Source organism: Argentina silus (assembly GCF_951799395.1).
Source record: "Argentina silus genome assembly, chromosome: 2".
Lineage (NCBI taxonomy): Eukaryota > Metazoa > Chordata > Actinopteri > Argentiniformes > Argentinidae > Argentina > Argentina silus.
This window is the reverse complement of record NC_139656.1, coordinates 13062738-13089236: the sequence shown is the minus strand read 5'-3', so window position 1 is coordinate 13089236 and position 26499 is coordinate 13062738. Positions and strand designations below refer to the sequence as shown.

The following is a 26499-nucleotide window of genomic DNA, read 5'->3' as shown; positions in this document are numbered from 1 at the left end:
CCGTGCCAGGCAGTGATGCATCCCGTCAGGATGCTCTCGGTAGTGCCCCCGTAGAAGGCACGCAGGATCTTGGGCCCCATGCCAACCTTCTTCAGCCGCCTGAGGTGGAAGAGGCGCTGCTGAGCCTTTTTCACTACCTGATTGGTGTGCTCGTCCCAGGTGAGGTCGTCGGAAATATGGACGCCAAGGAACTTGAAGCTGTTGACCCTACTCTACTGCGGACCCGTTGATGGTGATATACAAATTTGAAATACACTTTAAGAGGCTCAACTGAACTCAAGTTTGGTCAGAGATGGAATCCCATACTAGCTTTCGTTAATGGTCTGACCTCTAACAATTTGGAATAGCTTTGAAGCCTAACGCAATTCACAGTATTTGTAACTTTGTATGGTGTTAATTTATTATTTTTATTATTTTATTTTTTTCTTGACTTTGTTCCTAAGTCTGTTTTTTTGCCCCTTTTTGTTTGTGTATCTGTTGTTAAAATGTGTTCACTGCTGTGTATAACATGTATTGTTCAATTGCTGTCCTTTTGGGTTCCATGTAGAAAACGGTTCTACATGGAACCCAAAATGGTTCCTTAAAGGGCACTCCCACAAGGACAGCGGAATAACCGTTTTAGGTTTCTCTACAACCTGTACATTAAGTGAATGTAGCCAATTCAATTTCAGTAATTCTATTCCCAATTTGGTAACAGAATGACCACTTTAAATCACTTATTAATTCACAACTAAATCGATATCAGTAAAAACACTACAAGTATTTGGTAGGTCTACCTATAATTCTTACTTTTGTTAACTTTCACTATCCACGCTCCTCATGAGGCAGAGAAATTGAAAATATTTTACACTTATGTGGGTTTTTGGTAACAGAATGACCTGGAGACTGGGCAGTGATTCCTAATCTTATAAAAGCCAAACCAATTCCTAAAAACAAAATATAAGAGTTGATTTTAGATGAGGTTTGAGGTTTAATGCTTTTCTCAACATCTTTAAAGACATTTTCTGGTATATGTTTTCCTTGATGCTTTTCCATATTATTGACCTGAAGTCAAAGTCTTTGCTTTTCCCTATTTTTCTGATTAAAGTTTTTCAATTTATTTCTGACTTAATTTCCCAAAATATCGACTCGTAGCTTTCATTTGTCACCCAATTTAATATGCTGTGATGAAACAATCAGCATTTGGGCTGACCACACTGTTTTTCACAGACACATTTTGCACAAGTTGTAAGTCTTTCCAACTGTATGTCCTCAATGTGAGCAGTTTATTGTTTTGTACACTTTTTCAGAAGTAGGAACAGCATAACAGCTCATCCAAACCGTGAAATGTATTGGAGGCTAAGGCTACGTTATTCCTAGCTCTTGGGGGAGCGGGGGAAGAGCGATCTTATTAATTCAGCCAACTCTCGGTTGACAGAAACCATATTAGAAATTAGCATATAATAGCGAATACAATACAATGTATACAATTTACAATGTATAACATTACGGGTGAGCTCATCAGTGATCGAAATAATTGACTAAAATACTTTCCAAAACTTTAAAGTAATCCGATGGTGGTTATCGTTTGTGCACGCTGCTATGGTATTTGTTTGGGCTGACCACCAGTTTGTTTTTTTCGCATAACAGTTTTGCTGAAATGATAAGTCTTTACAACTGTGCCTCCTCAATGTGAGCAGTTTATTGTATTGATGTAGACGTTTAGACATTCACAGAAATAGCAACAGCATAGCAATTCTCATCCAAATCGGAAAAAGTAGAAAGTAAACAGATCTGCTACACCACGGGCCTGAAACTGCGGACTGCTCCATTGACAATTACTTACTTCCGGCGCATAGCAAAGAGTTGACGGGTCTGGTGGACACCCGATGTGTAAAGAAACAAATGCATGACAGTCGGGGGAGAGTAAAGCACGCCTTTCGTCACGTATTTGTAATGTCGCAATGCAAATCAGTGTGGAATAGAGTACCTTTCCTATTGGACAATCGAATGGCGTAGTTCGGTACTTGCACTGCCACCATTGGTTCAAGCGTTTTCATGCTCTTCGACCAATCAGGCGGACCCTCGAGGTACAAATACCAATCTCCAACAATATTACATAAAGGCAGACACTCTGTAACGGCTTGCCATAGTTGCACTCGACATTTTCGTTGTCATCTATTAAATAACAATGTCTGGAAGAGGCAAAACCGGGGGAAAGGCCCGAGCAAAGGCGAAGTCTCGTTCATCTCGCGCTGGTCTTCAGTTCCCAGTCGGACGTGTCCATAGGTTACTGCGCAAAGGCAACTATGCGGAGCGCGTCGGAGCGGGAGCTCCCGTCTATCTGGCTGCTGTGCTGGAATATCTTACAGCTGAGATCCTCGAGTTGGCTGGCAACGCTGCTAGGGATAATAAGAAGACGAGGATCATCCCCCGTCACCTTCAACTGGCCGTCCGTAACGACGAGGAACTTAACAAGCTTTTAGGTGGTGTTACCATCGCTCAGGGTGGTGTGTTGCCTAACATTCAGGCCGTACTCCTGCCTAAGAAGACTGAAAAACCCGCAAAGAGCAAGTAATTGGTTCGGACACTACAGATCACAACAAAGGCTCTTTTTAATAGCCACCACTATGTATAAAGAGCCTCCTTTTCAATGCCAGCGCTACCTGATACTGGGTTGCTTTCAAAGGACAATGCTTCATGTTATTGGTTTCTACAATGTATACACACACACACACACCATATTTTACTATTCGGACAATTCATATAAATGTACGTCGTCGCAATTGAAGTGACCTTTTCGTAGAACATGCCGAATTCGCCACTGTATTCTTGGATCTTGACTAAAAATGGTGGCGCATTTGAGGGTGGGGTGGATAACGCCACGAAGATGTCATTGTATATGGACCAATATTGGGTTTGTTTTATTTAGTAGTGCTGTATAAACTTGTTGTGCTAAACAATGTAATGTCTTGAGGTCAGTCATATTTGATTATTGTTTATTTCAATAAATGTTCTGTACTGGTACAGGGCGCGCGCACAAACCTCATCTCCAGTCTATTCTGCTTTCACTATCCGGGATCTTTTCCACAATGCGCGCATGAACAAAGGACACTGGGCGCATATAAATAAATATGGCTATGAATATGTGTGCGTGTTCTTTAGTGATTCACAATACATTGTCACTAAATTATGAACAACTGATTTAGGGACATTGGAAAGCAGATATTATACAGGAATGTATGCATTCTTAGTTTATTTCCATTCTACATAACCTCCAGACAACTTAAATTGTAAATTCTATTCTTCAGAATCACATTCAACTGGAAATACCAATACACATTAACATTTAGAAATTATTTTAATTATTGCATATTAATCCAGTAGGTCAAAAATAGTAGAATTGTGTACATCTGTACTTTCTTAAATTACAGCATTTTCAAATGAAATTGATCACACCTAATTTCAAATCAGGCATCAATACAACAAGATGTCTTGACCATGTGTCCTAGCAAATCATCTAGTGAACTTCAATGAGGGCATATATCAAATTAACTTTCATGGGATACCTCTAATTCAAGTTCAACCTTTTGATTGCTGTTGATGTCCTTACTCCTGATAACCCTCTGTCTTCATGTCATTCAAACCAAGATCTTCATTCTGCTCGAACGTCCGTGTGTATTTCTTAACTGTCATCTCTGGATCCGGGTCTGGGGCATAGACGTTCTGTAGAAACACATGACAGGATCAAAGATTCAATGAAATGAACGTAATTAATAACAAGGCAGGAAGTTAGCTATGTCTTCTTAAAAGGGTATGTTGAACTCCAATCAACTAAGAGGACAGTGCAGTGGTATAAAACCCGATGTGTCAGATAGACATTACACATGCATTAAAAAGCAGGCTTATATGTCTAGCCTCATACCTGGAGATAGCTGTTCCCTGCGGGGTCATCAAGAACGATGTGGGCATCCACTTCTCCTGCAATGATCTAAATAGTGTTGGGATAGAAAAGATCCCCAGAGTTAAAGGATAATTTAGTATTTTTGGGAAACCTGCCTACCCAACCAATATTGACAATACACATCGGCAGAGAGTAGGCTCATTAATTACCCTGATCGGTGATTTACCAAAGTCTGATAAATTACTTGTGAAACGTTCACATGATCTGTGAAATCTAAAAAAAACCTTTATAAAACAAGGAAATTAATATGTAGCTTGTTGGTTGTTTTCAATCTTAATCGCCATTTTCAAGTGTTTCATTATTCTCAAACCTTATCAATCTTCTGGCCAAAAAGCTTCAGTTTCTCTGTCCGATCCGTAGTGGAGCTATCTCCACATGTGAAGGGGTTTTTGGAAACAATCTAGTGGGTGGGGACAAAGTCAGGATGAACATAATTTCAAAATGATTATTAAACCTTAATTCCAGAGACTGTAGATAAACTAAATATCAGCCAGAGGTATTGTAGAAGGTATTTATAGAACCAAAAGTACTGACCAGGTCTTTAATGTCTTTGAGGAGTCCCTCCAAGGTGGTGAACTTTCCGCCGACAGCTGCCATCCCCAATTCAAACTCCAGCTCAGGTATGAGGACACTACATGTCTCAGACTGTATAACACATACAAAGACAACAACAATATAAGCACACCAGCAGGTTTGAATCACGGAGGAGTCAATCACATCTCAATTCCAGTCAATTCATCAAATGAATCGCACTCCTATGGATACGGAACCTTGTTCTTTATACGAACTCAAACGGGGGGGGGGGGGGTACACTGCTAGATTTAACTTACAGGGGATTGGGACTGGCCCGATTATAAATGATTCTTAATGCACATAGTGCTATGCACTATGCAGTGGAAGGAATATTCAATCCAGATAAAACAAAGGTGGTACCTTGAGCAGGTCTCTTGTCATGTCTGACGGATCAGTGATGTGCAGAGTTATCTTGGTGCCCAGGTCTTCTGTGGCTCCACCTGATTTCACCTTTTAAAACAAAATTTTTTTTTAGTCAGATAGTTGTTCAATCCATAAGGTTGTTATTTAGCAATGTACAGCAGTTATGCTGTTAGCTGATATAAACTGTTTCAACAAGCACTACCTAGGGTGTTGTTGGTTCATTCAGATACTTTAGGTCAGTGTTTAAAAGGTTCATACTGCCATCACAACGGTAGGCTCACTGCGGCAGACATGAGTTGTAAAGACGTGTGAAGTGCTGCTGAAAGCTGCCAAAAAGGTTCTTACAAGATGAACATTTGAAAAGTGGTTACATTTTGAAGTTATCTTAACAGGGACCAACTTGTGTTTTCTACTCTCGTACTGTTTGTTGCAGTCATCACGCATCCTCTCTCTAAGCTCTCATATGGGCAGCGAGGAGAAGCAGGGGAAATGTTTTAGTGGTATTTTGACATGAATAAGCACAAGTCGGTTTTCATAATGTAACCTATGAATTACAGAATACGTTTTTTTTTTAGGAAAGTTTGAAACTAACTACCTAACACAAAAAACTATTGGAATGAACAGACGACACCCTTAGATAAGTCAAAAATAAAGGAAAGCTTAAAAAAAGTGAACCATCCCTTAGCATAAGATCAACAACCACACAATGAAAGAAAGGACCGTAAATATGTACTTCGTTTGTCCGGTGTCCACAGTCATCACAATTTGTTGCCATGATAATGACTTCCTTGAAGTGAGGGATTTCTGAGGAGAGGTTAGGAAGAGGACAACCTGCACATCAAACACACTCTATATCAGTTTTATATATGGATAGTACTGAGGACAACCAAACCTAGTCAAAAGGATACGGACAAGCTTCATGTTTGTCGAGGCAGGTGCATTGCATTCTGGGCAGTTAGTGTTAAAAACCAAAACCTGTAAGAGAAGGGAGATGTTAATCACTCAAAAGGAAAATTATTTTGAGAAAAATCTGCCAGAATCTTTACGCAAGATAAAAGATCTCACCTCATTTCTCATACTGTCTAAATCATTGCCAGGCTTCTCTTCCTCCTCATCATCAACCTGTGCAAGAATATAATTGAAAAATAAATATATATCGTCATGCTAGGAAAGTTTAGTTTGTGGATATGGATAACACAGTACAATGGGGTTGGGTGTTTTGTTTCAAATGTTCTGTAATAATTAGACATGCATTAACCCAAGAGACTTCATAGTCTGAGGCACTGCCTTTTCTCAACGTATTACCAGGTTACAGGCTCTTCAGTCATAATAGATGTCCAGGAGAGTTGTCCTGTGTGAATCCAGACCTCTCACCTTTATTCCTAAGCGGGCATCCTGCTCGGCTGTCCTCTTGTAGCGAGTGACGGAGAGAGCCTCGTCTTTCTGTGGAGCAACAGGGTTTGCCACAAAACTGTTCCCAGATGGATCGTCTATGACCTACCATTAAAAACAAAACACATTGTCCCACAACAACTTCAGAGGACAACTTCAGAAATTCTGCCTGAAAAAGATACAGTGCCCTCCAAGTATTGGAAAGAGGAAGCATTTTGTCTTCTTTTAGCTCTATACTCCAACAGTCAAGATTTGAAATCATACAATTACTATAGAGGTTAAAGTAGACATTCTCAGCTTTAATTAAATGTTTTTTTTTTTTAGATGGGTTTCACCATTTAGAAATGACAACCCCTTTTATAAGCATTTACAAGAAGCATTTCAAAATTACATGAACTATTATCCTTGCATTAAGATGGACTCAATTCAACTTAGAGTGATTTGTTGATGACATTTTTGCATTTAAGAGTGTCATAGCAAAGGGTCTGAATACTTATGTACATGAGTTATTTCAATTTTAATAAATTTACTGAAATCTCAAAAAAATTGTTTTCGCTTTGTCATTCTGGGGTATTGTGTGGATTGATGGCAAATTATTTTAATTTAATCCATTTTAAATTGAGTCTATAAACACAACAAAATGTGGAAAAAGTGAATGGGTCTGAATACTTTCCAAAGTCCCATTTTCAGGGCACTAGAAGTATTGGAAAATTGGCTTGACAGGTGTTTCTGGTTAGTCAGGTGTGTTCCGTCACATAATTTGTGCAGGCATTAGAGAGCTGTCAATGTCTAGTATTGATTCTAGGCTTTGCATTTGCAGTCTGCTATTGGTGTCTGTCAAAGTGAGGACCAAAGGGATGAGAAATTAATCAGAAACCTTAGACTTAGTAAAATCAACAGTTTGTAACATCATTTAAAAAGAAAAAAGGCACTGGTGAGCTCATCAATCGCAAATGGGCTGGTAGGCCAAGGAAGACTTCTACAGTGGATGACCACAATTAATAAAAAAATAAATAAAAAAAAACTTCCACAGATCAGGAACACTCACCAGGAGGTAGGCATGAATGTGTCAGACTACCATCCGCAGAATACGTCACCAGCTGAACAACAGAGGCTTCACTGCAAGGTGCAAACCACTAGCTATGATAAAAAAGGATGGACAGGTTACAGTTTGCTAAAAAAGTACCTAAAAAGCTTGCAGAGGTCTAGAAACCAGCCTTGTGGACAGAGAATAATATTGTCCAGTACCAGAGTGATTGCAAGAGGAAAGTTTGGAGAAAAAGACCTGCCCAAGATTTACAGCATCTCTCCTCATCTGTGAAACATGGTGGAGGGGATGTTATGGTTTGGGCATGTATAGCTGCCACAAGAACTGGCTAACTTGTTCTTAATTTATAATGTTACTGCTGACAGCAGTAGCAAAATGTATTCTGAAGTGTGCAGAAACATCTTGTCTGCTCAAGTACAAGCAAATGCCTCCAAATTCATTGGATGGCACTTCATCATACAGCAAGACAATGACCCTAAACATATTGTCATAGCAACTAAGGAGTTTTTCAGGGCCAAAAACAGAACGTTCTTGACTGGCCAAGTCTATCTTCAGATTTAAGTCCAATTGAACGTGCATTTAATTTCCTGATGATTAGATTTTAGGCAAAAGACCTTAAAACAAACAAGTGAAGATGGCTGCAGTACAGGCCTGGCAGAGCTTCAAAGCATTTACCCGGCATCTGGTGGGGTCAAGGGGCCCCGGACTTCAGGGAATTATTGCAAGCAAAGGACTGTCGACCAAATACTAAACACGAGTACTTTATTTGGACATTACATGATTTTTTCTCAAATGTTTTTGGAGCCCTGAAGTAGGGGGAGTATGTTTAAAAAATGTTTTACTTTCTAAATGGTGAACCCAATCTGAAAACATAAACCATTGAATTAAAGCTGAGAATCTCTACTATGACCCCATAGTAATTGTTTGATTTCATATCCAAACTGTTGGAATATAGAGCTAGAAGAAAACAAAAAGCTTCCTCTTTTCAATACTTATGGAGGGCACTATAACTGTGTATTACTGATGATACAGTAGGTCAAGTGTTTAATATATTAATTTGTCAATGACGGCAGAACACGGTTACCACAACAGCAGTAGTGAGTCTATTTGCCTTTTTCTTCACCTTGGCAAAACAACCACCAGGGGTCATCTTTGAGCAATTCAAATGAATAGGCGTACATCCAGTGGGCCGGTGTTTAATATGAGCACAGCGACATTGCAGCAGGCTAAACCTCAATGCCGCTACTGCAGCAGACACACGGTGTGAAGTGCTGCCGAAGGTGGTGACAAGAGCTGTGAAGCTTGAAAAGAGAATGGTTTGCCTTATCAGCTCGCCTCATCAACTAGATCACGGCAAAGTCATGTTTATTGATGCAGCTCTTAAATTGCAGAGATGAAGAGTGGAAATGGTTTAAATATCAGGTTATTTTAATGAGGACCAAGCAATGGCACCAACTCCTATCTAATCTCATACCGTTAGTGTTGTCACAGTACCAGCATTTTGACTTTGATACAGATACAAGCTTAATTATCAATTCTTAAACGATACCACAGCAACAAAAAAATCTGGCAAAGTAAAAGCATATCCTATTAAAATAACAGAACATGGAAATTCTTTCAAAGACAACATTATTTTTTATAATAAAATAACAAAAAAACATCTAGAATATAACAAATAAATAAATCATAAATAATAAAGTACTGAGTTACAAAGCTTTGATCTTTTTCAGACAGTTACAACAACCAGGAACTATGTGGTCCTCGGTTAACCTTATGCGTCTAGGGCCACAGATGATTCCTGATGTGCTGAACACGCGTTCTGAAGCACAGCTTAAGGCTGGAATGCACAAATACTGTCTGTGCAAGGGTGGGCAGGGTGGCTTCATGGCTCTTCCACCAGGTGAGTGGGTCTTCAGAAGCACTTATTCTCTTTCATTTCTTTATACACCAAAACTCATTGGTAAGTTTGTCAACAGGGGTTTTGGGAGTCATGCCCACTCTCCCAACCCCAGCAACTGCTGACTCAGCTGTTGCCGCCCCTCTTTTCAACCTTGATGCTGGACAGCAGGCTATTTAGGTCAGTTTTTTTATTTTCTTTGTTGCTGCTGATGGTTCTCCTTCATGTTGCTCATCTGCCTCTTGGGTCTGCTCCTCTGGCTCTTGAACCGTGTCAGCTTTCTGCAGAAGCATTTCCTTTACCTCTTTCTCCATTGTCTCAAAACTGTCCTTAAACCTAGGGTCAATGAAGGTTGCTGTGTTGAGAAAGGTTTGCAACAGTATGCTTTCATATTGCTTCATCAGTTCATTATTTTCTTATGTCAAGGGTAAGAATGCTGTCTGCCTCATCCTGTCACATGAAAATATCTTCCACGTCAGGGGCAGGACAGAAGACAGTGTGGGATCTCTCTCTCCACTTGATGCGTCAGTGAAGTTACTTAGTGGGGCAAGGACCTCTCTCACAGTCTCAAGTATGGTGATATCAGTGTCTTTAGGCATGAGGTGCCATTTCTTTCTGTTTTCAGCCAGAATTGCACATATGGCTCGTTGCTGCTCACAAAACCGATCCACCATCTCAAAGGTTGAGTTCCAGTGGGTAGGCTCATCATGGATGAGTTTGTGTTGGGGTACTTGCAAGGTCTTCAGTTTTTCCTTCAATGTTCTCGTCAGCTTGTTTGACCTTGAGAAGACAGCTCTCTTCCTGAGCCATGAAATAATTTCTACCTGGCATACTTTCTGTCCAACTGCTGCACATGGTTCCTGAATCCACTTTTTTCTACTGTGTATACTGGCACCTGATCAATACAGATAGATTCAGCTACAGCTCTGTTCAGTCATTTGGCATGTTTTCAGTCTTTCTCAAACTTTTTGTGCAGTTCAAACACATCTGGAAGGGAAGTCTGCCTCAATATGGTGGTTTTGGATCCAGATTCAATTGCTGATTTCTGTGTGTGTGTGTGTGGGGGGGGGGATCCACAATGAGATTTGATAGTATACTGATTCAAATATCAGCCATGCTGAACAACAAATGACTGAACACAAATTAATTCTATGAATTTTTACATTCATTCAATATGATACAAAATATAAGGTTATATTTGTCAATCTGGCCATAATACAGGCCCAGGTCTTATCTCAATGACATTCATATTTAATATCATAAGTTATGGTATGTAGATTTGAACTTAATCTTGAGATTTCATTTTTAAATCTAACTCAATTCAGAATAATAATAATAGATTAACATGTAGAGGGATGGAACATTAGGCAAAGGCACATGATCACAGTTCACCAGGAGAGAGGAGACACTCGTTTTTTTTTAAACTCACTCGCTTGATTGACTAAACATTTGAGGACATGTTGAACTTAATTTCCATCCCTGAATGTGTTGTGTTATCGAATGACGTATCTAAGCATATACTTAGTTATCAGACCTATTCGCTGTGTTGAACTCCTTCAAGAGGTCGGGATTGCCCCCCACCTCCTGTGAGCATATAGGCAAATTAAAAGGGTATTGTGATACTTTTGTAGAACCGGTACATCGTGCAACACTACATACAACACTACATACCATCACCTGCATTCTCTCACAGCGCAGAGTAACAGGGAAATGTTTTAGTGCAGTATGACATGAATAAGCGCGAGTCGACTTTAATAATGTAACATATTGATTACAGAATTAAGTTAAGAATTTTCATGCGAGACAGGAGTAAGAATGTTGGGTTTCAGTGGGATTGAGACTGGATAGAAAAGTAGCCACAGTTTCTAGTCGATGAAAGCATTACGTTAGGTATTAGGAATGTTTCTGCTAATCAACTCTAGTTTGGCTAAATATAGGAGATATTCTGTCATTTGTGCAAGGAGTTAATGTATCAAGCTGATAAAACAAGGCTTTGCAATCATAAACTTTTCTCTCTACAAGGAAGGAACCAAAATGTCACCACTGTCAGTCCTGTGAACATCCTTCACAGCTCTTGCCTCCACCCAGTGGTGGCTTTCGGCAGCATTTCACATCTTCACAACTATTACCTGCCACAGTAGCGGCTTTGAGGTAGTCCACCGCTGTGATGACAACATGCATAATTTAAACAGTCACCTACTGTCCCTCTATCTTCATCCTATTGACAGAAATGTAATGTAATGCATCTTGGAGGATTTACAAGATTACATCTTCTGATAGAACAAATGTTTTTGCACATATTGAACTCACCAGCGTGAATTCATCTTCAACATCTTTCAACTTCTTCAATTTCTCCATGAACTCGTCTATCTTCTCTGCAACTTCAGGGGCAGTTGCCTTAATGGATATCCATAGAACATGTGATTTAGCCAACAACAAGCAGTGGAGTAGAGTACATCTTAACCCATTTGTGCCGACTGCCGCGCGACATCTACCGCCGGTTGCTGCGTTGCGCACATTTGAATTTACCGCCATTTTTGATTTGTCGTAATTTTCATGAGTGCAGCATATAATGCACTGTCATTGGTTCAAATACACATGAGGTGGGTCTTGTTGATTTTTTAAAACCACGTGAGCACCCGAACGTCGTGTCGTGTCGCGGAAAATCAATCAGACATACAAGTGCGTTCGGCGAACCACACGACATTTGGGTCAACAAGACCCACCTCATGTGTATTTGAACCAATGACAGTGCATTATATGCTGCACTCATGAAAATTACGACAAATCAAAAATGCTGCGCTGCGCAGCAACTGGCGGCAAATTCAAATGTGCGTAACGCAGCAACCGGCGGTAGATGCAATGCTGCGTAGCGCAGCATCCGGCACAAATGGGTTAAGATGTGATGAAATCAGTAAATGTGATTTAGCTCATTAGTACCACCAATAGAAAGCTTCCAAAAATGCAAATCTTCCCCACCCGACATGCCAGTTGAGTTAAATCAAGCACAGGTAGGACAAAGTTCATACCTTTCTTTGTGGCTGGTCTTGCTCCAACCCAAAAACTGCTCTGTCTAATAGGCCTTCAATGGTAGAAAGTGCTGGAAAAGGAGCAAGAAGTGGGTACTGCATGCACACATGACTCAATCATAATCTCATATCTGCTAGCAGCTACAGTTATTTGTTCTATTCTTTCCGTTCTTTAACATAGCACTTCCACAAATGACAAATTTAGAATAATGCCATGTCTCTAAAATTGTATGTAACAGGAATGCAGAGAGGTACATTTTCAGGCTGTGTGTAACAAGCATCACAAGCACACAAGTCTTGAGCTTGCGTCCTCTGGATTGGCAACACACGTGACCGCCCTCAAGCAAAACGAAACACCCACAAGCAAACAAAAAAACAAGCAAAATTCTAAAATGGCACGGGTGAGGGTATTTCAACTTGAGTGAGTATCATCTCAACTTGGTTACATATGTTCATACTATAATCAACAGTGTATGGAAACAAATTAGGGTTTGTGGATACTTACAGCCCTTCTGTGTGTATGCAGGTATTTCAAAATCCAGGTCAGGAATTCTGGTAGTTGCGCATTCCGATTTAACAATCTCTCTGTTCATATCCTGTAAAGAAAGATGGTAGATGACTGCATTTCTGATTGAAGGTACACACTACACCTACATTCGAATGTCAGTCCTCTTTTTTGTGCTCCTGACAAGTTCACACACAGTCCTATTATGAACAAGAGCAACAACCGAAGTTATAAATCCTGAAAAATGCAGGTAGTGACTACCAAAGTTGACTCCAGTTACTATGCAAATGAGAAAAGCCATGCATGTTTGTATGACAATCGGAGTTGACTATATGTAGGGCTGGGCGATATATTTATCTAGATAATTATCGTTAGTAAATTTGCTACAGCCCACTTGCTTATACAAGAGAATACATATACAGGAGAACTCTGGTAAAACAATATGTTGTACCAGCAGGGGGTGCTCAAGAGTGTAAGGACAAAATAAATTAGCTCTAATGGAGGACCTCCCCGTTTAAAAAAATTATTTACAGATATTAAATTGTCATCTGACTTATTTCCAAGGACAGTATATATCTGTGGTTAATATGAGCTAAATAGACCATATTTATTTCTTTACAGTATCCTGTTTAGTCAGGAATTGGTAAACGGGCTGTGTCAGGCTCTGCCATCTGCCCCACTTAGCATGGTGCTAGCCAGTTTTACAATCAAAAGTATAGTTTGTTTCTGAAAAGAAAGTCTGTTAGTAGGACATTGTCTATTTTATTATCAGTGGAAAGATAATTTAGGTTATCTTTTCCCTTTTTGCCTGTTTATTCATTCACTTTTATGTTATGGATAATAAAGTTGGTAAACTGAACACATCTTTTTTTTAAATTTATTTTAAATTTTAGACATTTAGCAGATGTCTTTATCCAAAGCGACTTACAACAAGTACATTTGTCTAAAGTAAGTGATTCATCTATACATCAGTCATCATAAGAAAAACAAATCTATGCTAGGACCAAGGGCCATTGGCAATCACAATGCTAGAAGGAAGCAAGGACTACCTTAAAAAGCACCAGTCACCTGCGTTGAAAATGGCTAGCTTTTCAGCTAACTTTTTTTCTAGAGAACATCAACACTTATTTCTCCAATGAAACATGGTTTAGCCATCCAGTTTGTCATCCGAACTGTCCAATGTTTTACCAAAACAAGTTGCCAGTTTTGTTCCTACTCCTGATTTGAACCGCAATGCTTGCTTTGATTGATTGGTTTGACAAAATCAGATTTTATTATTCATATAATCCAGGCCAATGCCTTTGAAAGTGTTTCAGAAATGTATTTACTGTTGACTTATTCTCGTATCATAAATAAACAGTTTTATGGCTTCATACAATGACAATTGTTTGATAAAAAACACAGAATTAATATATTAGTTATAAAGATGTGGTTGTGCCAACTACAAAACTCATCTTGCTCAGAGGTTTTAGGCCTATTGAACAATGTGCTAGGAGGGCCTCTCTTTTTTTATTTCATGCATACAAAATAACAGATACAGATAGCAACCTCTCGGTACACCACTACTGCACATCATGCCTATTTATTGTTGCCTTGAGACATTTTGGTTCTGTTTAACGTTCTGAAAATTAATAATTTTATATTTTTAAACCACAATGTACCCTCTTGGTTTGTTCAGGCTTCAGTCCTTAAGTACTTTACATAGAGCATTATTTAATGTATATCGTGGTAATTATCGTCATTGACCAATATAAAAACTAACTCCATAGTTAAGATTTGTTTAGCCACTACTAACTTATGCGAATTTTAGCCAGTTAACAAAAAAATATGGGTAATGGGGGCAAGCAGACTAAAAAATTGCATGGCCAAATCAACTCAAATTAACTTTGAGGTGATTTGGCAACTCTTTGTCTACTTGCCCCCCCATCACTTCCATTGTTTTTTTGTTAGCAGTGGCTAAAGTTAGCTGATAAGGAGTAAAAGAGTAAACTATCCCTTTAATGCAACTTTGTTTGTAGCATTACAAACAAAGTTGCATAGCAAGACAGTCAAAGGTAACTACCCCTCGCTGTTTGGTTGGGACAGGCTAAGACAAATCAAATTAAACTGGAAAGAGATCCAGACTATAGCTGAGATTAACATAAGACTCTTTAGATATTGTCTTAAAGAGACACCAGTATGACACCAGTATTGTCAGAGACATCGGTTACATTAAAAGACATTGAGGCTAAAGTGACCTTAAGGGCTGACGGCAAACCAAAGTTCTGTTGTTGATAGGTGACAGGTATGGCAGTTATGTTGTGTTGATCTCCACAACACATCCTGTGGATATTGTTTGATACATGGAAAACTGGCATTCAAATTGAAAAGAACATACTGGATGAGATAGCAGAGCTAGAACTTTTTATTGATCAATGTAATGACATGCTGAGTCAAAAACCAAAATGTACAAGACAAAAAACTATCCTCCAGCGAAAAAGAAGAAGCGCGGCCTACCAAAAACACCATCAACAGAGGAATTATGGAAGAGGATTTCCCAACCACATTTTCAAAATTCGACAGCAAACTATTGGCGAGCATGAACAAACAACTGAAAAAGCTCAACCTACTCCCCGTGGTGATGGCCGATATACACTCACCGGCCACTTTATTAGGAACACCTGTTCAACTGCTTGTTAACGCAAATATCTAAATCAGCCAATCACATGGCAGCAACTCAATGCATTTAGGCATGTAGACATGGTCAAGACGACCTGCTGAAGTTCAAACCGAGCATCAGAATGGGGAAGAAAGGTGATTGAAGTGACTTTGAACGTGGCATGGTTGTTGGTGCCAGACGGGCTGGTCTGAGTATTTCAGAAACTGCTGATCTACTGGGATTTTCACGCACAACCATCTCTAGGGTTAACAGAGAATCATCTGAAAAAGAGAAAATATCTAGTGAGCGGCAGTTCTCTGGGCGAAAATGCCTTGTTGATGCCAGAGGTCAGAGGAGAATGGCCAGACTGGTTCGAGATGATAGAAAGGCAACAGTAACTCAAATAACCACTTGTTACAACCAAGGTATGCAGAAGACTCTCTCTGAACGCACATGTTGAACCTTGAAGCAGATGGACTACAGCAGCAGAAGACCACACCGGGTGCCACTCCTGTCAGCTAAGAACAGGAAACTGAGGCTACAATTCGCACAGGCTCACCAAAATTGGACAACAGAAGACTGGAAAAACGTTGCCTGGTCTGATGAGTCTCGATTACTGCTGCGACATTCAGATGGTAGGGTCAGAATTTGGCGTAAACAACATGAAAGCATGGATCCATCCTGCCTTGTATCAACGGTTCTGGCTGGTGGTGGTTGTGTAATGGTGTGGGGGATATTTTCTTGGCACACTTTGGCCCCCTTAGTACCAATTGAGCATCGTTTAAACGCCACAGCCTACCTGAGTATTGTTGCTGACCATGTCCATCCCTTTATGACCAGTGTGCCCATCTTCTGATGGCTACTTCCAGCAGGATAACGCACCATGTCACGAAGCTCAAATCATCTCAAACTGGTTTCTTGAACATGACAATGAGTTCACTGTACTCCAATGGCCTCCACAGTCACCAGATCTCAATCCAATAGAGCACCTTTGGGATCTGGTGGAATGGGAGATTCGCATCATGGATGTGCAGCCAACAAATCTGCAGCAACTGCTTGACGCCATCATGTCAATATGGACAAATCTCTGAGGAATGTTTCCAGCACCTTGTTGAATATATGCCACAAAGAAGGCAGTTCTGAAGGTAAAAGGGGGTCCAAACCAGTACTAGCAAGGTGTACGTAATAAAGTGGCCGGTGAGTGTAGAGTCGCGGTAGAATATAACAAAAAACTCATTGAAGACATAAGAAAAGAGAACAAGACCCTTTCGAGCCACAGTGACCACCCTCCAAACTACAACGCAAAAACTCAAATGAAAACAAGCAAATGAAAACTACAACACTGGATTTAACATGCAGAAGTAGGCAGCATAACATTGTCATAATGGGAGTTGAACAGGTAGACAATGAGGATTACATGGGGACGGAAAACAAAGTAAACACGTTCATGAAAGAACAACAAGATGTCAGCAGAGCAGGCTTCATTGACAGGAGGGCATGACTTCAGTAAATTAGATCTCACATGCATATCTATGAATGAAAGTGGATGAGACAAAGAAATCTCTCAATCACGACCCACAAGGGCGTATTTCGCTACAACCGATTGGTCTTTGGACTAGCGTCCCCTCCAGCCATCTTCCAAAGAGCGAGGGATCAAGTGCTCAAGGGACTACCTAATGTGCATTCCTATTTGGACAATATCCTCACCTGCGAAACCTGGATGCCATACTGCAGCACCTGGAGGCCTTTGGTCTGCATGTCCAAAAGGACAAATGTGAGTTCTTCAGAGCCTCTCTGAAGTATCTGGGACATTACATTGACGCAGCAGGCCTCCACAAAGCTGCCAGTAAAACGCAGGCCATAGAGGCACCTGCGCCAGAGAATGTCAGTCAGCTGAGGTCCTTTCTGGGTCTACTAAACTACACTGCTCAAAAAAATTAAGGGAACACTTAATCATCACAGTGTAACACCAAGTCAGTTAAACTGCAGGGATATCAATCTGCCCATTTAGGAAGCACAAGTGATTGTGAATCAATTTCACCTGCTTTGGTGCAAATGAAAGTGACAACAGGTGCACTGGAGAGGCAAAAGCAAGACAACCCCCAAAAAGGTAATGGTTTTGCATGTGGTGGCCACAGACAATTGCTCTCTCCTTATCCTTCCTGACTGATTCTTCTCTAGTTTTGTGTTGTGCTAGTGTCCTTGTCACTACTGGCAGCATGAGGCGGTACCTGCAGCCCACTCAGGTTGCACAGGTAGTCCAGCTCCTCCAGGACGGCACATCCATACGTGCGGTCGCAAGAAGGTTGGCTGTGTCTCCCAGCACAGTCTCAAGAGCATGGAGGAGACACCAGGAGACCGGCCGTTACACGAAGAGAGCGGTATCTGCTCCTTTGTGCGAGAAGGAACAAGAGGAGCACTGCCAGAGCCCTACAAAATGATCTCCACCAAGCTACTGGTGTGCATGTGTCTGATCAAACTGTCAGAAACAGACTCCATGAGGGTGGCATGAGGGCCCGACGTCCTCTAGTGGGACCTGTGCTCACTGCCAAGCACTGTGCAGCTCGATTGGCATATGCGAGACAACACCAGACTTGGCAGGTCCGCCATTGGTGTCCTGTTCTCTTCACAGATGAGAGCAGGTTCACACTGAGCACATGTGACAGGCGTGAAAGAGTCTGGAGACACCGTGGTGAACGTAATGCTGCCTGTAACATCATCCAGCATGACCAGTTTGGCGGTGGGTCAGTGATGGTCTGGGGAGGCATATCCTTGGAGGGTCGCACAGACCTCCATGTCATAGCCAACGGTACCCTGACTGCTGTTAGGTACCGGGATGAGATCCTCGGACCCATTGTCAGACCTTACGCTGGTGCAGTGGGCCCTGGGTTCCTCCTAGTGCAGGACAATGCCCGGCCTCATGTGGCCAGAGTGTGTAGGCAGTTCCTGGATGAAGAAGGCATTGATACCATTGAATGGCCGTATCGTTCCCCTGACCTAAATCCAATTGAGCACCTATGGGACATTATGTATCGGTGCATCCGACGCCACCAAGTACCGCCACAGACTGTCCAGGAGCTCACTCATGCCCTCATCCAGGTCTGGGAGGAGATCCCCCAGGACACCATCCGCCGACTTATCAGGGGCATGCCCAGACGTTGTCGGGAGTGCGTACAGGCACGCGGGGGCCATACACACTACTGAATCATGAGTTGCCGTGATAAAATTCAGCCTGTGATTAGAATTTTTTACTTAGATTTTCGGTGTGATTTTGAATCCAGCCCTCAATGGGTTGATGATTTTGGTTTCCATTGACCGTTGTTACATCATTTTGTTCTCAACAAATTATACAATGTACATCAGTAAAGATTTTCAACTTGAATAATTCGTTCATCAAGATCTGATGTGTCCCTTAAGTGTTCCCTTAATTTTTTTGAGCAGTGTATTATGGTAGTATTCATTCACAACCTCTCTACTCTTCTCCCTCTACACTACAGGTGTCAAACTCATTCCATGGAGGGCCTAGTGTCTACAGGTTTTTGCTCTTCCCATCTACTTGATTGATGAATTAAGGTCACTAATTAGTATAGAACTCCCCTCACCTGGTTGACAAGGTCTTAATTGAAAAGAAAAACCAAAAACCTGCTGAAACTCGGCCATCCATGGAATGAGTTTGACACCTGTGCTCTACACCAACAGCTGCACCTCTAGCCACCCTTCTGTCAAACTCCTGAAGTTTGTGGATGACACAACCCTCATTGGATTAATCTCCAATGGGGATGAATCCGCCTACAGAAAGGAAGTTGACAGCCTGGCTTCCTGGTGCAGCCAGAACAACTTGGAGCTGAACGCCCAACATTTTTTTAAAGATGGTAGTAGATTTCAGGAGAACCCCAGCCCCAACAGCCACCCTCATCATGTGTGACTCCCCAGTTAACACTGTGGAATCATTTAGATTCCTGGGGACAATAATCTCATAGGACCTCAGGTCGGCGGAGAACATCAAGAAGGCCCAGCAGAGGATGTTCTTCCTGCAGCAGCTGAAGAAATTCAACATGCCGCAGAAAGTGATGGTCGAGTTCTACTGAGCTCATCGATCACCATCTGGTTCGCTGCCTCCACTGCCAAGGACAAAGGCAGACTGCAGCGGACCATTCGGTCAGCCGAGAAGGTCATCGGCTGAAACCTGCCATCTCTCCTGGACCTGTTCCACTCCAGGACTCGTAAGAGAGCATCAGCGCTGATCCTTCCCTCCCACCCTGTCACACACACAATGCATTGACAGTGTCATTTATATTTATTTAAAATTATTCTAATTTATAGTGCACATGCCCCATACCCGTTTCACAGCCTCTAGCCTCATTGCCTCTTAGCCTCGCACAGCCTACATAATTTATTGTGTTATTGTTCTATTTTACAAATTTGTTTTTGCTATTTTGTAAAATATTTTATTTATATTAATTTATATATTATATTATAATATTTCGCTTATATATTGCTTTTTATGTCCCATGTGCCAACCTCACCAAGTCAATTTCCTGTATGTGCAAATATACTTGGCCAAATAAAAGAATTCTGATTCTACTATCCTGGCTCCTATCAATGAGCTACTATGTAAGGGAAAGCGATGGCATTGGTCAAAGGACTGTGAGGCCGCTTTCAGGAGTGCAAAGGAGCGACTAGTGTCACAGGATGTGTTGATGCACTGTGACCCAAAGCTCAACATCAGACTGACATGTGATGCATCAACCTAAGGTGTAGGGGTCGTGCTATCCCATGTGCTACCCAAAGGAGATGAAAAGCCCATTGCATTTGCCTCAAGGACCTTAAACAAGGCTGAGAAAAAACTGGAGGTTGAACGGGAGGCTTTGGGCATCATACTTTGTGTTAAGAAATGTCTCCAATATCTCTATGGCCGCAAATTCACTCTCCTCACAGACCACTGATACTGGGGCCACACCAGGATGTTCCATCCTTGGCAGCTGCCAGGCTGCAGTGGTGGGCCCTGATCCTCGCAGCCCACGACTACCGGCATTGAGTACAGGAAGGCAGAGCTTCACTGTAATGCTGACGGCTTATCGAGGCTGCCACTGAAAGTCACCCAGAGACAAACCCGACTGTTGATATTTTCTATGTCAATCAGATTGAGAATCTGCCCATCAGCTGTAAGGACAGGGAGACACAGAGGTATGGGAGATGGTGATGAGGGGAACGTCTCTCCAGTCAAGTAGCGGCTCGGCAGCACTAACCCCAAAAGTAAGTAGCCTCATAAGTAGACAGAATGAACTGACTGTTCAACAAGGCTGCCTAATGTGGGGAGTGTGGGTCATTGTGCCAGCTAAACTATGCAGTCATGTGCTGGAGGAACTACACAGAGGGCACCCTGGGGTCATACAGATGAAGTCACTCACCCAGTTACGTCTGGTGGCCGGACCTGGATGCTGACCTAGAACATCAAGCCAAAGCCTGTACGTCCTGCCAGAGAGCGCAAAAGTCACCATGTAAGGGGCCTCTTCATCCATGGGATAGGCCTCTCCGCCCCTGATAACATATGCCGGGCCATATGTTTCTCATTGTGATGGATGCACACACAAAATGGCCAGAAGTGATAATCATGGATTCTACCACCACCAGCAAAACTATCAAGGTGCTACATGGACTGTTGAGTAGGCTCGACCTTTCCAATCAGCTTGTGAGTGATAATGGCCCCCAATTCATTGCCACTGAAATGTCTGACTTTCTGAAAGCCAATGGAGTACATAGAGCACATCTGTAGTGCCCCACATCATCCGGCCACTAATGGACTGGAGGAGTGCTTTGTGCAAACTATGAAGAAGGCATTGAAGGCATATAAACATTCTAACCACCAGAAGCTAGACAACTTCCTCATCACATACAGGTAAACCCCACACGCAACTACCAGAGTCCCCTGCTATGCTGCTTCTGAACTGCCAGCTGTGAACATGCCATGACCTGCTCAAACCAGATGTGGCAGAACAACAACCAGAAGGCACAGGTTTGCTGCCGGGAGACCAGATACGAGGATCGACAGTTTGAGGTGGAGCAAGCTGTACTAGCTAGAGATTTTAGAAGGGGAGGAAAGTGGGCTATGGCAGCAGTGACACAGAGGACAGGTCCTGTGTCCTACAGGGTAGAGATTGAGGATGGGGAGATATGGAGGAGACACATGGACCAGTTATTCCCCACGGTCACAGATGACCAGAGCAAGGCCTCTGCCTCCACACCTGCCAGTGAGTTGTTTCCCCCTTTACCGTGTCTCACGCAGAGAGACCCCTCCACAGAAAAGCCACTGAGGTGGAGACAACTCCACAAAGAGGGTTAGGGACAGTTGGTAGAGCATGGCACTAACAACGCTTAGGTTGTGGGTTTGTTTCCGGCTGGGACCATATATACCAAAATGTATGCACTCACTGCAATGTAAGGATAAAATGTATGGATAAAAGCGTCAGCTAAAAAAGTACTAAGTCATGTTTTGCTTGGGGATCAAATACTTATTTCGTTCGATCAAATGCAAATTAATTTTTAACTTTATATAATATGTTTTTCTGGACTTTTTTTGTTGATATTCTGTGTCTATTTGTTAAAATAAAAGTACCATAAAAATTATAGACCGCTAATTTCTTTGTAATCGGGCAAACTTACAAAATCAGCTGGGGATCAAATAATTATTTCCCCCACTGTATATATACATAGACTGAAACTGAAAAACACTACCTACTTGATTGTGTTGTTACTGCTTGCAGACAGTTGAAATAATGTTAAAATACTCACCAGAAGTTATGTTTTGATTTGTCAATTGTACTATATTGTGCAATCATCTCTTTATCGTTGAAATTAATCTTTATGTTCAGTTATTAAAAGATAAACATAACAGTTAGGGTTTGCCTAAAAAATGACTTCTTACTTGTTTTGACTTGACCTTGAGTGTGTAGGAGATGCCTTGATCCTGTATGCGACCTGCTGATTGGACTTCGGTGTTCGACCAGCTGCAGTTGTCACAGGTGAAAGAACTGATGATGACTTCTTTGAAAAAAGGGATCTTTGTGAGAAGCAGACGTGTGGTACCCTACAAAAGATGGAGAAAACACATTACTTTTTGAACATGTTTCTAGGTACCGTAAAAGCATTACACAATGTGCACACCAGGCCTTTGTCTTACATTGCCTTACATTGTTTTAAGACAACCCCCCTGCTGGTGGTGCCGCAACAGAGCAATCCGGAGAATGAAACCAAAGTGAAACTGAGTCTGTGTGAAAGATGCAACATGAACGCAAGGTGCACATCAAGCCGATGCGTTTTGTTGCCATAAGTTGTTTTGAGGCAACCCCCCTGCTGGCGGTGCCGCAACATAGCAATATGGAGGATGCAACGTGAAACCACTGTGAAACTGAAAGACACTTGAGTTTCACTTTCAGCCTAGAACCACTCATGCCTATTCAACAAAACCATAACTGATATTGATGTTTCACTACAGTGAATTTCTTAGTTACATGACTGTATGACTAGCAAAGGTGTTTTGAAGTTGAAGGTGAAGTTTTTATTAAGTTTGACAATGACGACGAAAACTAGCATAGGCAGCCAGTCACATTTCATATGAAATGAATGCTCACCATGCCATTACAAAACAGTGTAAATAAATGCTTCTAATAAAAGTAGCCAGTTACTGAAGCTATAAGTTTTTGGCTTGTTGCTATCGCAAAAAGCCACTGCTGAAAGACGGTTTGACAACTTTCTGTTCTGTTTCTGCACAGTAATTTGCCACAAAAGATGACAAAATCTAAAGCATGCCAGACACAACACAGACAGTCCGGTAGCGTTGATGCTGCGGTGCAGATCGCCCCATTGGAATGAATGGACAACGCAGTCCGTTTTGCCGCTATGGTGTGCACAGGGCCCCGAGTCTGTTTTGCATGCTCCGGTTTAAAAGTTACTTTGTGATATTCTACGCTAACTGCTAATACCACTGGTTGGTCTCTCAACAATGTTAGCCTCTATTCAAACCCTGTTTTAGACCTTATTTTGACTGCAGCTAGTTTGTTTGATTGACGAAGTGCAAACCACTCAGCTCGAGCTCTCTGAGGAACATGACAGTCTCCATCACCATGGGCGATGGAGAGGCCAACAGCGATGATGGAAATGGGGAAGAAGACAGAAAGGAGAGCGAGGTGCTTGTCGCTGTGGGGAAGGAGCAGGCAGAGAAGCGGTTGGAGTCCAGTGCATGGGAGGGCAGAGCCCCGATACCCTTAGGCTTGTGCAACAGAAGTGCGGCATGTTTCCACCGAACATCTAGCGAGCTAGCCACAGAGCCGGCTCAGTTCCATGAATGAGGCATGTGTAGGCAGCTCTCTTAGCGAAATGCTGAAGTTCGGGAGTGGCAGAGACATTTTGGTTGTTAAAGGACCGTCTTGTTTGGAATGAAAGTGTATTAGTTGTAAGCAGTGGCGTTTTTAACCCCAAAATGTTGGTGAGGCCACTGTCAAAAACGCTCAAATGCATGCCAGTGGATCCACAGTCAAACAAAACACATCACCCGTCATGAATGCAGTTGGATATAGCCTCCATCAAGACATAGCCTATTAGCAGAATATATTTTAAGATTAAGAAATATGTTAGCTTAGGGCCGATTTAGTTTTACCACACAATTTAATGCCAGCAATTATTCTACCCAGCACATACCTATAAATCGGTATGCGCTGTCAAGCTGAGCAACAATGTTGGTGTTCCCCATTAAACCCAGTTTAATGTCACTGTCCACATGAGATGCACAACCCTCATGTTTGGAAAGCCTTTCCGGCAAATGCTTTAAGTCCTTGAATCCCGATTTGGACTAAATGCTCTCTCCAACAAAAAGAAGGCACGGATAGCAAAAAAGGGTACACTAGCTTGGATACACCAGCTGTTTGCCATGTTTTCCTCTGAAACCACTCTGGGTTGAAACTGTGATTTTGGCCTGAGTTATAATTAAATAGGCTTGTGTGCCCCTAGACGCTTCATCTATTTTCTTTTCTCCAACCTTCACACCTTTTTTAACCACTAGGGACTGTGGGGCCAGTGGATCTCAGTCCCTTGAGCTTGCCTTTGGCATACTTTGAGCATGGCCCCACTACCATATATGAATATGGGGTCAATCCTGCTCTGGCCCCACCACCATATATGCTATTGGGGCCAGTCCTGTTTGGCTTCTCTCTGTCAATGAAACGCTATGAGTGGGGAAAATGGTTGTGCGCAATCTCAAGTATGCCTCTCCGTAGAGTCAAAGGCAAGCTCAAGGGGCCAAACTCCACAGGTCCCTTGTGGTTCAAAAAGGTGCTGCAGCCAGAGAAAGACAAAATGCCCAGTTTAACAGTAGAACTAAGCCAGCCAGTTGCGAAAAACAGCAAATTTCACGCATTTCAGAGCTTCCATACTAATGCACAGCCGTGAATGTTTCATTAATCAAAGATAAATAAATAAATAAATAAAGTATTCGATTTGCTAACGGTAGGATATGAAGATACAATTATATGACAGGGTGATGCTTAATTCGCGCAACACCGCCATCTGCTGGTGGGGCAGGGACCTGAATGACGAAACGCTACTGGTTGTAAGGAAAAAATCTGAATGTATCTGTGTGGCGCTATCGTGTGCATTAAGTAACTAAAGCAAAGTGCTGTGTGCTGCGAGTATTTCTGTTACTTGGTTTTCATGGCCCAGTCACGGGTAACCGGATAGCATCTTCCTCTATGCAGTCCTATGATGGACAGATAGTAGGAGACTTTGCCATGTATCGAAATAAAAATTACCCCGCCAAGACACAGTTTGTAATGAAGTCCTTCTTTCTCTGAAGTTGATGGTTTGTCGGGTGGTTGTCCCCTTTGACGGGCATCAAGCTCGCCAAATTTATCTTGCAAAGTAATTTAATAGTAAGTAAAAGGAGTTAGCTTGCTAACTTTTATCAAACCCCGAGTTGGAGCTAAAGTTAGCTCGCTTCGTAGTATACCCTCGAGTAGTTGAAACGTGTCTTTATTTATTTATTTGCAAGGCACATTTGGCTAGCTTGATGCCTGTTAAAGGTGTCAACCACAAAATGTGTCTTCGCGGGGTAATTTGTATTTCAATACATGGCCTCCGAGTACGATTAGGACTGCATAGGAGGATGCCATCATCCTCATGCATGGATGGGCACATTCTGTTGTGTGTGTTGAGAATCTGTCGGTAACTGATATGGTGTCTGCCAAGGCATACTGTGCACTTGTGTATGAAAAGACCAAAAATGACCTTTTTCGTTCGCCTTTTAGGAAGATCCCCAAGAAGGCTTCCGTCGTTTTACCTCTGTCAAGTAAAGCTGCCAGGTTTCGTTCTCAATATCTGTCTCCTCAAATCCCAGAAGCAGGAAACGCCATTGTTTGAAATGCCATACCTTTTAGGTGTCATTAACATTAGGCAAGATACTTACATTCTCATAACAATTCATGCACAGGCTTTCGATTTCGGTGGGTTGGTTATCTTCGTCATCGGCATCGATCTCCTTGAAAACACTACCACCTCTCACATGTTCTTCTGCTATAACGGACATTATTCAAATAAAAGGTAAAATGTTGATACTGCTCGTGTGCCAACGTCGTTTCTAGAATTTTCTCCGTTAAACGTGAAGGTCCAGTCACTTCCACGCGTTTCTGCGTTTTCCCGGAAGTAAACGTCTTCCAGTGATTCTTCTTCGATGGAAAATGTTCCGACAGTCTGCCCCCTAGTGGGTTGTCTTCATTGTGGCATTACACAGTGCTGCAATTAATTCTCTCATTCATGTACTGCAGCCATGTTCAGTTGTGGTTTGTTTTGATGTATTTTTGCCTCACGTCTCAGCAATTGAAATGCATGTTCAATTCATCTAATTCTGGAGATTGACTTGGCCAGTCAATAACTTTCCACTTTTTGACCCTGAAAAACTCCCTAGTTGCTCTGGCACATGGCAGGATGTTTGGGGTCATTGCCTTGCTGTATGATGAAGCGCCGTCCAAAGATTTTGGAGGCATTTGCTTTTACTTGAGCAGATGTTTCTGTGCACTTTATTTATTCTGCCACTGCCATCAGCAGTTCCATCATCAATAAAG

General features: G+C 41.9%; 2 protein-coding genes across 2 annotated transcripts; one reads left to right on the top strand and one right to left on the bottom strand.

Annotated features, from left to right (window-relative positions):
* The first annotated feature begins 2114 nt into the window (after window positions 1–2114).
* On the top strand, window positions 2115–3128 carry h2ax1 (H2A.X variant histone family member 1). Its single transcript, XM_083665393.1, has one exon. The coding sequence runs from the start codon at window positions 2171–2173 to the stop codon at window positions 2555–2557; it is 387 nt and encodes a 128-aa protein (XP_083521519.1). The 5' UTR covers window positions 2115–2170; the 3' UTR covers window positions 2558–3128.
* Window positions 3129–3224: 96 nt separating this feature from the next.
* On the bottom strand, window positions 3225–26071 carry zpr1 (ZPR1 zinc finger). The gene is made up of 14 exons (XM_083665392.1): window positions 25845–26071; window positions 22314–22475; window positions 12751–12841; window positions 12246–12316; window positions 11527–11613; window positions 6254–6376; window positions 5945–6001; window positions 5788–5854; window positions 5613–5683; window positions 4877–4966; window positions 4478–4588; window positions 4254–4343; window positions 3905–3970; window positions 3225–3705 (listed from the first exon to the last, which is right to left on the bottom strand). The coding sequence occupies exons 1-14, from the start codon at window positions 25962–25964 to the stop codon at window positions 3589–3591; spliced, it is 1323 nt and encodes a 440-aa protein (XP_083521518.1). The 5' UTR covers window positions 25965–26071; the 3' UTR covers window positions 3225–3588.
* Window positions 26072–26499: the final 428 nt, after the last annotated feature.

Bases quoted from the DNA above. Each gene is read 5' to 3' on its own strand.
- zpr1 (XM_083665392.1), bottom strand. From the start codon at position 25,964: ATGTCCGTTATAGCAGAAGAACATGTGAGAGGTGGTAGTGTTTTCAAG. The intron at 4,967-5,612 runs GTACATATTTAC...TTGTTTTAAAAG, and splicing joins GTGGACACCGGACAAACGAA to GTGAAATCAGGTGGAGCCAC. The intron at 3,971-4,253 runs GTTTGAGAATAA...AACACTATTTAG, and splicing joins TTGGCCAGAAGATTGATAAG to ATCATTGCAGGAGAAGTGGA.
- h2ax1 (XM_083665393.1), top strand. From the start codon at position 2,171: ATGTCTGGAAGAGGCAAAACCGGGGGAAAGGCCCGAGCAAAGGCGAAG.